The sequence below is a fragment of the Geotrypetes seraphini genome, chromosome 1, assembly GCF_902459505.1.
Source record: "Geotrypetes seraphini chromosome 1, aGeoSer1.1, whole genome shotgun sequence".
Taxonomy (NCBI): Eukaryota; Metazoa; Chordata; class Amphibia; order Gymnophiona; family Dermophiidae; genus Geotrypetes; species Geotrypetes seraphini.
In genome coordinates, this window is record NC_047084.1 from 306,014,092 (window position 1) to 306,030,724 (window position 16,633).

The 16,633-nt window shown below is 44.9% G+C and overlaps 1 protein-coding gene across 1 annotated transcript in view; it reads right to left on the minus strand.

Moving 5' to 3' along the window:
• DOK1 (docking protein 1) overlaps positions 1-16,633 on the minus strand; it is a 95,930-nt gene that overhangs the window by 39,775 nt on the left and 39,522 nt on the right. Inside the window, exon 2 of the mRNA XM_033955341.1 lies at positions 8,132-8,431. Coding sequence (XP_033811232.1) covers positions 8,132-8,431 — 300 coding nt within the window. The remainder of the gene's footprint in view (positions 1-8,131; positions 8,432-16,633) is intronic.

A 16,633-nucleotide genomic window follows, 5' to 3' on the forward strand; every position in this document is an offset into this window, starting at 1 on the left:
CACCACTCTTTCAGTGAAGAAGTACTTCCTGGTATCCCCATGAAATTTTCCCCCCCCCTGATTTTCAGCGGATGTCCCCTTGTGGACGAAGGTCCTTTTAGAAGGAAAACATCGTCTTCCACCTCTATGCAACCAGTGATGTACTTAAATGTCTCTATCATATCTCCCCTCTCCCTACGTTCTTCGAGAGAGTATAGCCGCAACTTGTGCAGCCTGTCTTCATACGAGAAATCCTTGAGCCCCAGGATCATCCTGGTGGCCATTCGCTCAACCGACTCAACTCTCAGCACATCCGTACGGTAGTGCGGCCTCCAGAATTGCACACAGTACTCCAGATGAGGTCTCACCATGCTTCTGTACAATGGCATAATGACCTCTGGCTTCCGGCTAACAAAGCTTCTACGGATACATCCCAGCATTTGTCTAGCCTTGGATGAAGCCTTCTCCACTTGATTGGCTGATTTCATGTCTCCACTAATGATCACCCCCAAATCCCGCTCTGCTGTAGTCCTGGACAAGGTTTCACCATTCACTGTGTATGTCCTACACGGATTATTGTTACAAAGGTGCATGACCTTGCATTTTTTCGCATTAAAGCCCAGCTGCCAGGTTGTGGACCAATGTTCCAGTAAAAGCAGGTCTTGCTTCATGCTGTCAGACAAATCATTTTTACTTGCAGTGTCACTCACAGTGTTACATAATTTGGCATCGTCGGCGAATAATGCTATTTTACCTTGAAGCCCCTGAGTCATGTCTCCTATAAATATGTTGAAAAGGATCGGGCCCAAGACTGATCCCTGCGGCACTCCACTGGTCACCCTCGATGTTTTAGAGAGGGTACCGTTAACCAACACCCTCTGAAGTCTCCCACTTAGCCAGTCGCTGACCCATGCAGTTAGTGTTTCACCTAATCCCATTGATTTCATCTTGCTCAGTAATCTACGGTGGGGGACGCTATCAAAAGCTTTACTGAAGTCCAAGTACACGACGTCTAGGGACTCTCCCAGGTCCAGCCTCCTAGTTACCCAGTCAAAGAAGCTGATAAGACTGGATTGGCATGACCTACTCTTGGTGAAACCGTGTTGGTGGGGGTTGCGTAGGTTCTCCTCGTCAAGGATCGTGTCTAGTTTGCGTTTGATTAGTGTTTCCATGAGCTTACTCACAATCAAAGTGAGACTCACCGGTCTGTAATTTGCAGCTTCTGCCTTGCAACCCTTTTTGTGCAGAGGAACGACGTTAGCTGTTTTCCAGTCCAAAGGGACTTTTCCCGTACTTAGAGAGAGATTGAAGAGTACGGCTAACGGTTCCGCTAAGACGTCACACAGCTCTCTGAGCACCCTTGGGTGCAGATTGTCCGGTCCCATGGCTTTGTTCACCTTGAGTTTCGATAGTTCGTCGTATACGTCACTGGGTGTAAACTCGTGGTTCTGAAACGGGTCTCCCGAGTTATGCTTCACCTTTAACTTTGGACCTGACCCTGGCGCTTCGCAGGTGAAGACTGAGCAGAAGTACTCATTTAGTAGTTCGGCTTTATCTGTGTTCGATTCTGCATAATTTCCGTCAGGTTTTCTGAGGCATACTATTCCATCTGTGTTTCTTTTTCTATCACTAATATACCTGAAGAAAGATTTGTCCCCCTTTTTAATGTTTTTCGCTAAGTTTTCTTCTACTCGGAGCTTGGCTTCTTTGACTGCCAGTTTGACAGCTGAAGACTTAGTCATATATTTTATTTTAGCCTCTTTACCCTTCGAGCGTTTGTAGTGAATGAATGCTCTTTTCTTGTCTTTAACGAGGTCTGATATCTCTGTGGTGAACCATTGAGGTCTGTTTTTTCTTCGCCGTTTACTCACGGATTTTATGTAACGGTTTGTTGCTGCGTGTAGGGTTGATTTCAAGGTTGACCACATAGCCTCCACATCGTTAGTCACCGCTTTGTGTCGCAGTGCCTGATGGACAAAATCTCCCATGCCTTTAACCCTTTCAGGACCAAGGGACATATTTGTCCCATAACTTTAAAATCCTATACATTTTGATTGGGATAGTCTACAGTTCTAAATTTGATATGTACGGATTCCATATGATACTGCCTTTATGTAAACAAACTGGTTCCGACATTCATTCATTAGCGTCGTTGCCAGATTGACGAGAAGATTCACTTGCCACACTGTCCATAAGCCAGAAGTGTGATTTTTTTAAATAAAAATAATGATATTTCACAAAAAAAATCAATTTTTTGGCATCTGCAAGCCCTTTTTACCATAAAAATGTCGTTAAAACCACAAAAATTGGCCTACGATCCTTATGGTCCTGAAAGGGTTAAAGTCAGTGCCTCGAAAGCTGAGAACTTTTGTTGTCGTGTTAGATCTAGTGAAACCTTTTTTGAGGTTGAACCATATCATGTTCTGGTCGCTGGACGCTAGCTTGTCGCCCACTGATACCTCCGAGACACTTCCTCCATTGGTGAGTACCAGATCCAGTATCGCCTGGGCCATAGTAGGCTCCAACACCAATTGTTTGAGTTGTGCTCCCCTTATGGAGGACAATAGCCTTTTACTTCCGCTGGTAGATGCTGAAAGTGTGTTCCAGTCTGCATCGGGCATATTGAAGTCCCCTAGTAGTATCGTATCCCCCCGTAAAGTGATATTCTCAATGTCCTTGATTAGTTCTGTGTCTTTGTCTTCCAGCTGTCTTGGAGGTCTGTATATTACACCAAGGTATAGGGATTTTTCGTTGCCTCTGGCTAGGTTAACCCAGAGGGATTCCCCGGTGTACTTGACATCCGTGATTCTCGTAGGTTTGATGCCTTCTCTGGTGTATAGTGCCACCCTTCCCCCTACCTTACCCTCTCTGTCTTGACAAAGCAAGTTGTAACCCGGTTAACCCGGTATAGCCATATCCCACCCATGAGAGTCCGTGAACCAAGTCTCAGAAATTGCTACCACATCCAGGTCAGCAGACATTATTTCAGTCTCTAATTCCAGAATTTTGTTGCCTAGACTGTGTGCATTAACATACAAAGCCTTCCATACCCTGTGATTGCTAGGCTCCCAAGGGGAGTTTCCCAACTGAACTGATGTGGTACCTAAAGAATTGTTTGCAAGGTGACTACTCCAATTCCACACCCAAGGTATGTAGTGTCTCCCCTCCTCTGGATAGTTACTTACTATACTGGTACCCTCCCCCAACTTACCTAGTTTAAAGCCCTGTGTAGCAGTCGAGCCAATCGGTGTCCGAAGACGTTCTTACCTCTGCTGGTTAGATGGAGTCCGTCTGGCCCCTGAAGTGACTCTCCGTGGTTTAGGAATCCAAAATTCATCTCCCTGCACCAGCTGCGTAGCCACTCGTTGTCCTCTGGATACGCTCATCCCTGGTTCTTCCCTTGCCTCTGACTGGGAGGATCGAGGAGAAGACCACCTGAGCTCCGGCACGCTTCAGCTTCTCACCCAGGGCTCCAAAGTCCCTAGGTATGTTCTTCGAGGTGTTCTTGGAGAACATACCTAGGGACATTGGAGCCCTGGGTGAGAAGCTGAAGCGTGTCTACTCTGAGCCAAAGTGAGCTATTTCTCATTTGCATGGATCAGGGAAGCTGCATCTGGAGGGAATGATGTTGGGGGGGGGGGGGGGAACCACCTGGAATCCACTTTCATCTGAGTAAACAGCTGGTGAAATCCTGGAGCCATACGGTACAGCTTGGACACAGTCTTGGCTACCTTAAGGAACTTTCCAGAGATTACCACTGTTCAGTGATCAGCAAGGTGATGTCCAGGTATACAGGAAAAAATGTAGTCTGAACAATAGTGCCGCTCATGACCATACACTGTGAGGTTGATAGCTGTTGAGGTTTCAGCTTCAATTCCCTCAGTGCATCCGTAATAACATGAGCTACTGTAACTGACCTGAAAAGCTGCTGCATGGAAGGATCCTCTCCATGGTCAAGTGGGATTATCATCTCCTGATTTCCAGTCCCTGAAAGAGAACCAGAGTCCTCTAGGCAAGAAATTGCACTCTGGGAAAGTAAAGGCATGAAGTTCAATCTCCAATCCTCCCAGTCCTAATCCGCATGGTCACTCAGGGTGGGGGTCGGATTCCTTAGTGGCATGGAGGTCTCCTGTGGAGGAATCTCTCCTTGATCCAATGACTGCAGGCAGCGCAGGGCATTCCAGACCCTTCAAATAAGCCTTCCACAGAAGATTCATGAATTCCTGAACAGGAAGCCCCATAGATCCCTGTAGGACCTCAGACTAGTTTCTCTTGGGCTCCACCACTTCCACGTTTCCCGTAAATCACTTTTTGGGGTCTCCAGGAGGGATTTCTTCCCAGCCATCTAGATCTCCTGCAGTTCCCCAGCCTTAGAGGACTCAGAGGAGGCTAAGTCTAAGGCTCTAATCCCTCTCTCGCGTGCTCAGTAGCACATGGTACACGGATGCTCTTTGGTCAGCCATCCAGCACAAAACTGACATGATATGGGGGCAGAACAGGCTGAGGAATCCATCCCAATTGATTTTGAATCAAATCATGGGGTTTGACACAGATGGAGGCTTTAGAAAAAAAAATATATTCAAGATGGCTACCCTGGGGGGGGGGGGGGACTCTCCTGAAGTTCAAAAAGTTAGGAAAAGGAGTTTTGGAGGTAGGGGACCCTATCTCTGGCCCTATAAACCTTTAAAGATTAAATATTCAGACCTCCCCATTTTTCCCATATGGAATAATGGACTGTACTCATTGTGTTTTGCTAGTGCCTGCCTGTGCCATTTTTTTTCTGCAGCCTGACTGTATGGAAAAGATTTTCTGCCTTGATTACAGTCAAAAGTGATACTAAACTGGAGATCAAACAGATCCAGATCCACATCCAAAACTGCCAGTCAACCAGTATCAATTGTTCAACCCCCATGGATCCTTGCACCGCAATGAGGGGGGAGTAAGAAATGCAGCAGGCTCCCTAAAACCCAAAGGGACTGAACACAGGGGCCCCACAGCCTGAGCTCAAGCCTCTGATAAATCAGAAGGTGAGCTAGCTCCCAGGAAAACAGACCCCTGAGCTTCCAAAATGCACAGAGCAGGCTGGCTCAAGCAGGTACACCTGGGGGTTACCCTGCAAGCTGCACACCGCCTGTGTAGAATCTGTGTCTTTTCCCAAGCAGAGTAGCTCTTAAATTGGGGACCTTTAGACACGTTGAAATGGATAACCCCCTCCCCCCCAAATAATAAAACCGAACAAAGCAGATCAGAACACACCTCAGTTCTCTTGTAGAAGGAAAAACTGGGTGATGGAGGAGGAGCTGAAAGATGTGATTAATATCCTTCTGCAACAGTTTGTGACCAGAGGATATTCACTTACTGTAGAGTGCAGACTCCTATGTTTATGTAACAGAAATCAAATTTAATAAACTATATCTTTATGGAAGTAGAACAAGTACCACTCTGCATCCCAAGTCTTAACTTCATGCTTGTCACATCTACACATTTTATCCAAGATAAAAGAAAACAAGCCAGGGTCTGAGATAGAGAGTTGCGTGGGGACAGAAATCCCACCCGTCCCCGCCAAAGTCCCACCCGTCCCCGTGAGGACTCCCACCCGTCCCCACGAGAAATCCCTCCATCCCACCCGTCCCCGCGAGGAATCCCCTACGTGTCCGCCCGTCCCTATAAACTTCAGAAATAGTTATTTCAGTTAATTATGCTACTGAATTAAAGGCTCTGGTAGAAACCCATTTAAAAATAAGCAAAAAGACTTTATTAATTTGGAAATATTAATTGGGAAGAATACATACTTTGTAAACGGGTTTCTACCAGAGCCTCTAATGTTTATAAATTTTTATCAACACAACTAATATACTACTTTATCCTGAAGCAAAAACAAAAAAGAATTTTTTTTCCTACCTTTGTTGCCTGGTTTCTGCTTTCCTCATGTTCTCATTCAATTCCTTCCATCCACTGTCTCTCTTCTCTTGCGTCTTCCATTTGCTCTGTTACTGTGCCTCTCCCTTTCTCCCCCCTTCCAAATTGGTTTGGCACCCATCTTCTTCCCTCCGCTCTCCCCATAGTCTGGCATCTCTGTCTTCTTCCCTGCCAGCGTCTTCTCCCCACTCTCTCTTCCCCATTTTCTGTCAGCATCCTTCTCCCCCCTCTGTCTTCCACATGTGCTTTCAGTGTCCTTCTACCCCCCTCCTGTCCTCCCCATGTCCTTTCAGCATCCTTCTCCACCCCTTTGTATTCCCCATGTCCTTTCAGCGTCCTTCTCCCCCCTCTGTCTTCCCCATGTCCTTTCGGCGTCCTTCTCCTCCCTCTGCCTTTCCCATGTGCTTTCAGCGTCCTTCTCCCCCCCTCCCGTCCTCCCCATGTCCTTTCAGCATCCTTCTCCAACCCTGTCTTTCCCCCCATGTCCTTTCAGAGTCCTTCTCCCCCCCCTCCCGTCCTCCCCATGTCCTTTCAGCGTCCTTCTCCACCCCTTTGTCTTCCCCAGTGCTTTCAGCGTCCTTCTCCCCCCTCAGTTTTACCCATTTCCCTTAAGCGTCTTTTCTTCTCCACTCCACCTTTCCTTCCTTTCTTCCTCTCTGCCCCTTACCTTTGTGGTGCTTCCCCACCTGACCGACAACAGAACAGGCCTGGTCGGACAAACCTCCCTGCCCTGTAGCCGCGGATCTAAATTACCTTCTTACAGCAGCTGGAGTATTGAAGCTGCTGTAAGAAGGTAATTTAGATTCGCGGCTACAGGGCAGGGAGGTTTGTTGGCCGGGCCTGTTGTCGGTCGATCGGGGGACCTGACCGGCTGTGCACACTCACTCCCCCCCACCCCTCCCACCCCATGGCTGCACCCGGGGTGGACTGCCCCCCACTTTGGAAGCCACTGCCTTCTCCCTACCTGCCCTGCCGCACACAGCCGACCGGAAGTCTTCACGATGTCAGTGCTGACGTTGGAGGAAGGGAGGGCTTTGCTTAAGCCCTCCCTCCAACGTCAGCGCTAACATTGGGGAAGACTTCCGATTGGCTATGTGTGCTGCAGCAGGGCAGGAAAAAAATGGAAGACGAGGCCTCGCAGCAGGGCAGGTAGGAACGGCATTGAACCCCGTGGGATCCCCGAGAGCACGAGGGGCGTCCCCACGGGATCCCCGTGACCCTAGGGGGTGTCCCCATGGGATCCCCGTGACCCAAAGGGGGAACCAGCGGGATTCCCGTCGTCCCCGTTCCCGTGCAGCTCTCTAATCTGAGACTTCATTGAATAAGGTGGTGCACTGTGAAAAGCAGAATTAATTCAGACATGATTTTTTCCAAAAAAAACCAACCTGGCATTTACTTAACTATTACTATAGGTTAGTGTGCCAGTTTAAAAAATAAACAAAACTTTTCATTAAGAAGTTCATCTTTTTAAGGATGCTTTTAATATATGATCCCCAGACTTAGAATTTTTGGTCCCTAGACTCGACATCCTACAATTTTTTTTTCCCCCCCCTTCTTTGAGTTATTTTCCCTTTAATGTATTTTTTCTTCTACAAACATATTGTAACTTTCCCCCCCACTCCTCACGATTCATGTATGTTAACCCAGTATGTTGTTATTCAAAGTCATTGTATTTGTCTTTCTATTTTATTTGAATTGTACATCGCTTAGATATTCAATAAGCGATTTATCAAGCACTAATAAAACTTGAAACTTGTTAATTCTAAAAGTGTGACTTCAGATACCAGTTCCTTATTAAGGATATAAAATATTTGGAACGTTACAATAGCATGCAAGAATGCAGCCACATGTCTTAGATTGGTGGTTCTCAACCAGTGTCCCGGGACAGACAAGCCTCTGCCCCCTTCGCGATGTGTCGCCTATAATGCTGACAAGGGAACTGCATGAAATGTGCCTATGTAAGTGTGTACTGTTGTTAAAAGGTGGCTTTTAAATTATTTGGATTCGGACACTGCTCATAGCAAAAACATACTACCTCTGCATATCTACAAATTAGAAGACCTTTACCATTCAAATTTCTTTCAATATAAAAATTAAAGAGACTTCAAATTTAGCCAGCATGCAATCAAAGGGCTGATCATTTGCCAAGACAGTAATCTCATTTCTAGTTAAACGTAACGGTATAAAAAGCTGGATTCTTAAAATATTTTAAATACAAGATAAATTCCCTTACCGGGAAGGCAATTTCACAGAGTTTATCAATCCATTCGAAACTGGCCTGCTTCTCTGTGGCAAACAAATAGTTTTTCTCACTCGTCTCAATGCAAAAAGCCAGCATATTTTCTTTTGGGCAGCTTTCAGTCAGTGCCGGCAGGATACTGATGCAATCTGCCAAACGTACAATCTTTTTATCCAGCCGCTTGGAATTCAGCTTCTCAGCCAGGGTGCTGGAGTCCTTGTTGTCAAAGAATTCCAGTCGGGCAACCCCAAACTGACTTGCTGGGTACAAAACAATCCAATTTTTCTTCCATTTCTGGAATTTAAGAGGAAAAAGCACATTAGTACAGAAATGCTGGAAAGGAACAGCGTGGAGCATTTACTACAGGAGATAATGTCTTTTTTTAATATTTAATATATTTATTGATTTTCAAATCAAACTAACAAGAATAAACGATACAACAAGAACTTAATACAATAACATTGAAATAATTTATATCTAATATGCTCAAGTCCTCAAATTGTGCAATCCAAGGTACTTCTTAGCGAGAACAAAAAGAAAAGAATTGGATACATTCTTATACATAAAAAGGCTATAGGGCTGGTTGCAGGGATTAATCTATAATCTCAGGGCCTAAGTTTTTTCTGCCTGCAAACGGGAAAGCGCCAAGAAAGAAGTTAATTGAATAGGCTCAAAGAAAACATATTTAACTGTACGGTGATGAACTTACAAGGATGTCGCAAGTAAAAAGTAGCACCTAAAGATATAACACCTGGCTTCAACATAAGAAATTCACGGCGGCGCTTTTGGATCTCCCGTGATAAATCAGGGAATATCTGTATTCTGAAGCCCATAAATTCTTTCTGCCTATTTTTAAAGAATAGTTTTAACAATCAAACTTTATCAATAGAGAAAGCTACTGATATAATCAAAGTACTTGGTTCTGCTGCCTCTTTATCAGATTTCTCCAATAACTCCAATACATTCAATAATCCTTGGTCTGAAGACCTTTTTAGAGATTGATTCTTATTAGGTAAATAATAGACTCGTGATAAAGGGGTATTGAATCTTTCGAGACCCCCAATACTTCAAGGAGATATCTCTTAAACATTTCCCTACCTAGGTGTTACCAATGTTAACATAGGGAAATTAATTAACCTTAAATTATTGTATCTGGAGTTGTTTTCCATCTTTCTCCTAAAACTGATGTTATCTTTCATTAAAGTTTCCTGTAGTTGTCTAGATGATTTTATTTCCTGTTCAAGCTTCTGAACAGAAGAATTAGAGGCAGTCATTTCATTTTTCAATTCTTTAAGTTCAGTAGTATGTTGAAGCAATTTTCCATCAATTAACTGGAGTTTTGGGCTTATGGTCTTCACTAGGCCGGCTATAAGATCCCATAGCAAGTCCAGGGTTACCTCTGAATGTTTTTCCAAAGAAATTAATGAAACAGTAATGTCATAGTGCTCACCATTCTGTTGTATTTCTAGTCGCTAACCCTGTAGACTAACTCGTCTCTCCATAGTTGAATTCCTTCCAGATTCTTCAACAGGGCTCATGTTAATATGAGTTCCTAGTAGCAGGCTCTCCGAAGGACTGCTTGCCTCCGGGGAAGGTAAAGCCCCGACTTCCGGGGTTTCCATACCCCTTGGAGAGCTGCTGGTTTGAGGCCGCGGGGGCGGTGCCCTGACATCAGGACTTAATGTTGTTTCCAGTCCCTGAGGCACTACCGCAGTATCGCTCATTCCGTGGGTCCTCTGCGGACTTCTCTCCGACGCCAAAACTGCTCCTTGCATCCGTCTCAGGAGCTCTTCAATGTTGCCGGCTGTGGGGGTTCCAAGGCACAAGTGGCACTTCGACCCCTCCGTTTAGGCATCAGGTAAGAGAGTAAGTAATATGGGAACAAAAATGATTGAAGAAACGATCCTCCGAACGAGGAGATAGATGTCTTAAGCAAGTCATTTTTTTTTTGGGGGGGGTGGGGGGGAACAGCAAAGGGAGGTTAGTTTATTTTAATTTTGTAGTTCTGAGAATAAAAATAGTAATTCTAGGAAATGCATCTCCTTTCAGCCAATAGGATTGTTAGGATCCACAATCGAATATCAAAGTACACAACAGTAAAGACTGCTTTGTCTATGAATGAGAAGGTCATGGCTGAGGAGACTGTGGGCTGAAAGGCTGTACATGGCTCTGCAGCCCAATTGGCATCATGTGAAGAAGCACTGCATGGTGCTACTAGCATGCTTTATAACAGCTTAATCATGAGTAGTGCTGCCCGATTCAGGAAAAATAATTTTGATTCGATTCAGCCTATTGAATCGATTTTTCGATTCGATTTTCTTGCCCAATTGGGTGTTTTTTTTCAAATATCCTGGTGGGTTTATTTTATAGCCTCTTCACCCCCTTTGCCTTCTCCTACTCACACTGGCGCTGTGGTGTAAATAAAATAAACAAACAAACAAAAAAAGACTTTTCCTCTCTCTGTTAAATCCTAGCTCACGTTTGTGGTCTAACAAAAGCTCTGGCAGGATACATTTCAAATCTGACATATTGTAATCATAAAACAGAAAATAAAATGATTGTTTTTCTACCTTTTGTTGTCTGGTCATTATTCAAATCTTGTTGGTCCCAGGCTCTGATTGTCTTCTGATAACTTGCTTGCCAGGGTCTCCTTCTTTCTTATTTCCCATTCTAACCATCCATCTGCCATCTCTGTCCTCCCCTTCCATTTCGCTTCCCTCCCCCGGAGGTCTGGCATCTTTCCTTTTTTCATCTCTCTCCACAGATCCACCTTTTCTTAACTACCCTTTCATTCCGCATCTTTCCCTCCTTCCCCACCACCCCAAGGTCCACCATATCTCCCTTTCTTTTCCCAACTACCCTCCCATCCAGTATCTATATCCCCCCTCCATACCATCCCTTGTGTCCAACTTCTCTCTCTTTCTGCTCCTTCCCTCCCTAAATCCCATTGTCCACCATCTCTCTCTCTATCTCCTCTGTTTTTAGACCCATTATTTATTCCGCCACAAAGTCTGGCATATGCATGTCTCTTTGAACCCCCCTTTCCCTCCCTCCATGTACTTCTACACCAGGACCCTCCTCCCCTGAAGGTCTGTCCCCCCCCTGAAGACCTGCACCCCACTCCTGAAGGCCTGCCTGTCCCCCCTGAAGGCCTGTGCCACCATCCCTGAAGGCCTGCCCCCTTAAATGCCTGTCACCCCCAAAGGCTTGTCCCCCCTGAAGGCCTGTGCCACCATTCCTGAAGGCCTGTGCCACCACCCCTGAAGGCCTATTCCCCCCCGAAGGCCTGCATCCCATCCCTGAAGGCCTGCCTGTCCCCCCAGAAGGCCTGTGATACCACCCCTGAAGGCCTGTCTCCCCCCTTAAAGACCTGTCCCCCCCTTTGAAGGCCTGCACCCCCCCAGAAGGCCTGTCCCCCCTGAAGGCCTGTGCCACCATTCCTGAAGGCCTGTTCCCCCCCCCCCCCGAAGGCCTGTCCACCATGAAGGCCTGTGCCACCACCCCTGAAGGCCTGTGCCTCCACCCCTTAAGACCTGCCTGTCCCCTCTGAAGGCCTGTACCACCCCCACCAAAGGACTGTGCACCCCCCCTGGAAGGCCTGCGTGTTCCCCCTGGCCTCCCGTGCACCATTTACCTAATATCAGCAGCCTGCAGAGAAGATCGTCGGTGCTAGCAATCTTTGCAAGCTACCATAGGTCTTCGGAGCCATTTCCTCTGCTGCAATCCTGCCTCTGACGTCAGAGGAGGATGGGACTGCAGCAGAGGAAACAGCTCCGAAGACCTAGGGCAGCTTGCAAAGATCGCTAGCACCGGCGATCTTCTCTGCAGGCTGCTGATATTAGGTAAATGGTACTCAGGAGGCCAGGGGGAAGTCAGACACTAGCACTTCCCGATTGACCCTCCCCCCTTGCCCTCTAAAGCAGGTGCGGCAGCGGCCGGCCAGCAAGAGGCAATGCTGCCGCTCCTGCTTTAGGGGATGAGGGGGGAGGGTCAGTTACCGACTCGGGAGGCCGGTTTTTTTGTTTGTTTTAAATTGATTTGAATTGATTCACCCGAAGTGAATCGGTGAACCGATTCGAATCGTGAATCGGGCAGCACTAATCATGAGGGCTATCATAGAAAAATGCTGGCAAACCTCAAATGCTGCACCTGCACTCTCTCCCTGTCCCCTTATTCTTTTCTCTAAATCTGTCATCCCTTCTCTGCCTGCTCTTGCTCCTTCTTGTTATTGTTCAAGTTCTTTTGTACGTATTCCAGGCATATTCCAGTTTTGCAAATGATAGGTTGCAGTATGAAATGTCAGAAGACAGTAAATGACCAGGGGAAACCAGCAGAACAAGAGAGGATAGTAGAGCACTGGTAAGTGACAATAAATAACATTTTAGTCTGCATCAAGTGCAGATGGCCAATGGAGGGCTGTTTTAGGAATGAGGCAGAGCAAGAGAAAAGTTGTGTCTACACAAAACATGTCGATAGCTCTGACAAACAGGAAGTGGACAGAAACACATCTGTCCTTGCTGATTTCCTGTTTGTACAGCACCAAACTTCTCTAAATCATCAGACACTAGGGAAAAATAAAATAAAAAAATTACCGGCGGAAATGAGACAGCTAATAATCTGTGTGTTGTTGAGGGAGCTGTCAATAACAGGAGAGAGAAAGAGAGAGAAAACTACTGGAATCCAAGTAAGTAAGTGAGAGAGTGGGAGAGAGATAGAGAAACGAATGAAAAAGTCAGGGAAATAATAGGGGAGAATAAAGAAGTTAGTTGATATTTTGTGGCCTCTGTCAATTCTGTTTAGTATTCCTGCTGAAATCAGAATTCTGTGGCCAGCTCACTAAGTTACTGATACACATATACTATAAGGCTTGTGATAAATAAAATGTACACTGTAAGCCCTCTGAAGTCAAGAAAATACATATTATACCAGGGATGCCCAATAGGTCGATTGCGATTGACTGGTAGATCGCCAAGGCAAAGTGAGTCGATCGCGGAGCCCATCCCGGGCTCCGTGATAGACTCACTTTGTCTTGGCAATCTACCAGGCCGATTAGCCTTCCTCTTCCCGACGTCAATTCTGCCATTGAAGAGGAAGTTCTGGCCAGCCAATCACTGCCTGGCTGGGCCGGAACTTCCTCTCCGACGGCAGAATTGACGTCGGGGAGAGGAATGCTGGTCAGCCCGACGCAGGGAAGCAGGGAGAGCTTGGGGCAGCGGCAGCTTTGGGGCCTGTTATTGGATGGAGGCAGCTTAGGGGCCTGTTCCCCGATGGCAGTGGCTTGGGGGAGGGCAGGGAGAAAGAAATAAAGAGGGCAGAAACAGAAAAAAAAGGAAGGGGGCATGAAGAAAAAAAAGAGAAAGGGAGGCAGGGAGAGAGGAAGAAAAAGTTGGGGGAGGGAATGAGGTCTGGATGCACAGTCAGAAGAAGAAAGTGCAACCAGAGACTCATGAAATCACCAGACAACAAAGGTAGAAAAAATGATTTTGTTTTAAATTTAGTGATTAAAATGTGTCTGAATTTATATCTGCTGTCTATATTTTACACTATGGTCCCCTTTTACTAAACCGCAATAGCGTTTTTTAGCGCAGGGAGCCTATGAGCTTCGAGAACAGCGCTGGGCATTCAGCGCAACTCCCTGCGCTAAAAACTGCTATTGTGGTTTAGTAAAAAGGGACGGGGGTTATTTGTCTATTTTTATATGGTTGTTACTGAGGTGACAGTGCATAGAGTCATCTGCTTTGACCTCTTTGAAAAAAATCCCGGAATAGGAACGATAATTAACATTTTCTATGCGCAATGTGCTTTGTGGTTTTTTTTTATTTTATTGTTGGTAGATCATTTTGACTTGGTCATTTTAAAAGAAGCTTGCAAGCCCAAAAAATATGGGCACCCCTGTATTATACCTTGATTCAGTTTACCTCGAGTGACAGTACTACTGAAAAGGCACAAGTTAAACGCAAACTAGTGGACCCCAAAATAGACGTATATACTATGCATGTAAAATTCTCTTTGCAACTGAGATCCTAGTTTTAAGAAACTAGAATCTTGTGCCTTGAGCTCTTATTCGCAGTTACCCAAGGATTCTCCCCTAAATTTACTGTTTTATTATTTGCCAGTCCCAAACACACTGAAGTTCCATGGTTCTCTATCAACATTAATTAGTATATTATCACAAAACAATGAATCATGCATTCTAAAATGCCATATTTTTACCACCTCGATCCTCCCTTATTTTACGGAGTCAGAGCATTAACATTCTATCTTCAAAAGCTGCAATCTAGGCCTTGTTCAATGACACATTCTGCATTAATTAGAAGGATTACTACAAAAACCATAACCTTAAAACCCTAATTTTGATTCCCCTTGCATCACAGGCATTCAATGTTACACTTTACATGGAAGTACAATATGTATGGACTGCACACTTCTAAGAATGTATGTACAATATGTATGGACTGCACACTTCTAAGAATGTATCAAAGACCAAAAATTAGTTAAACTTCACAATTCGGTTCTATTAGATCTCTTCATTAATGCTGATCCACTATCTATAGGGCTATACTGAATATTTGTATTAAATTTAGCTCCGAATAGTGCCCCAAATACATTATTCATATTTGGCCAAATAGTGATTTACATTTGAATACAAATAATTCAAATCTCTACAATACTAAAATCTTCTGAAATAAATAATGGATCTCCGATTTCATATTGCTTCTTTTATTTGTTTTTTTTTAGTGTTTATTTAAAGAACAGTTTCAGAAACATATAACAATAAACAAAGAAATATTGCAATCAGATATTAAGAATGAGATGCTAAATAATCCTTAAGAACAGGCCACATTTGTTGAAAACTCCAACATTGTTTTTCTTAGCAAGGTATCGTTCGTATCTATAAGTAAGACAAATCAAATTTCTCACCATCTACTATAATAAAACCCCAGCCGTGCATGAGCACTCTTACCTGCGCGTTCCGTGATCTCTGATCTGTGATAAGTAGGTCCGTGGCTGGCAAGAGTGCATATGCGAGCTTACAACGGCCCCGCATTCATGGTCTGGCTGGCTCCCTTACTAAAGTTTTTCGCGGTGGCGGCTCCTCTTGCATCTGGCCCTGTGTCCAAAGCTTCTCCGAAGGCGGGCTCCCATGAAAATGTTATTTTTCTATTTAAAGCCATGGCGGCAGCTTCTCTCAAGAGTCGCACCAGCGTCGGAAACCTCTCTGACGTCAGAGACAAGGCTTCCGACGCTGGTGCGCCTCTTGAAAGATCTTGCCGCCGCTGCTTTAAACAGAAAAATAACATTTTCATGGGAGCCAGCCTTCGGAGAAGCTTTGGACACAGGGCCGGATGCAAGAGGAGCTGCCACCGTGAAAAGCTTTAGTAAGGGAGCCAGCCAGACCGCGAGTGTGGGGCTGTTGTAAGCGCGGATCGGTCGAGGAGCCGCTGCTGCCCGTGGCTTTGAAATTTGGCAAGGGAGCCGGCCAGAAAAGAAAATAAATGCTGCTGCCCTGCTGCACAGGGAATGGGGTGGGGGACTTCTAAAATGTAAGGTGGCCCGGCCTACCAAAAGCCCCAAAGCTGGATGGTTTGCAGGTAAGGGAGAAGGATTCCTAATGGACAGTGGGGAAGGTACAAGTAAGGGAGAAGGGCTACTGCTGGACAGGGGGAGCAGGGAATTGGGGGGGGGGGGTGCTGCTGGACAGGGAGGAGGTAAAAGTAAGAGAGAAGGGCTTCTAGCACCCGTTAATGTAACGGGCTAAAAAACTATTTATCATAATATATTTTGGAAAGATCTTTCTAAGAAGTATAAATGATTTTCAATTATATCATTAATAATACATCTATCAGTAAACAATGGTAAAACAAAGATGTCTTGAAATATAATCCTTTAAACAAGACTATTTTTATAATGAAATGGAGTAGATACATGGAATATGTCACTAATGGTAGACCATACTTTAACCCCAAAAGTTTGAACATATGAACAATCAAACAAAAAATGTTTTATTATATTTATAGTCAGACTACTGGACCAACACTGTTTGGAAAATGAGGAGTTAATCATATGAGATATCAGAGGGGTCCAAAGCGATCTATGGTAAGAAAATACATTGACTGTAGAGTAATGTAGATTTAGATCAGGGGTGTCAAATGTCGGTCATCGAGGGCCATAATCCAGTCGGGTTTTCAGGATTTCCCCAATGAATATGAATGAGATCTATTTGCATGCACTGCTTTTATTTTATGCTAATAGATCTCATGAATTTTCATTAGGGAAATCCTGAAAACCTGACTGGATTGCGGCCCTCGAGGACTGACATTTGACAACCCTGATTTAGATCATTTAAATGTAAAATAGCATAATTTTTCCCAATCCGCTTTGGAAATTAATTGCTGTATATCTTCCTCCCATACTTTACGAAGAGAAGTAGTATTAGGGGAAAGTATATATTTTTAAAAAATTATATAGCTGCAATGCAGTATGATTCTAGGATGA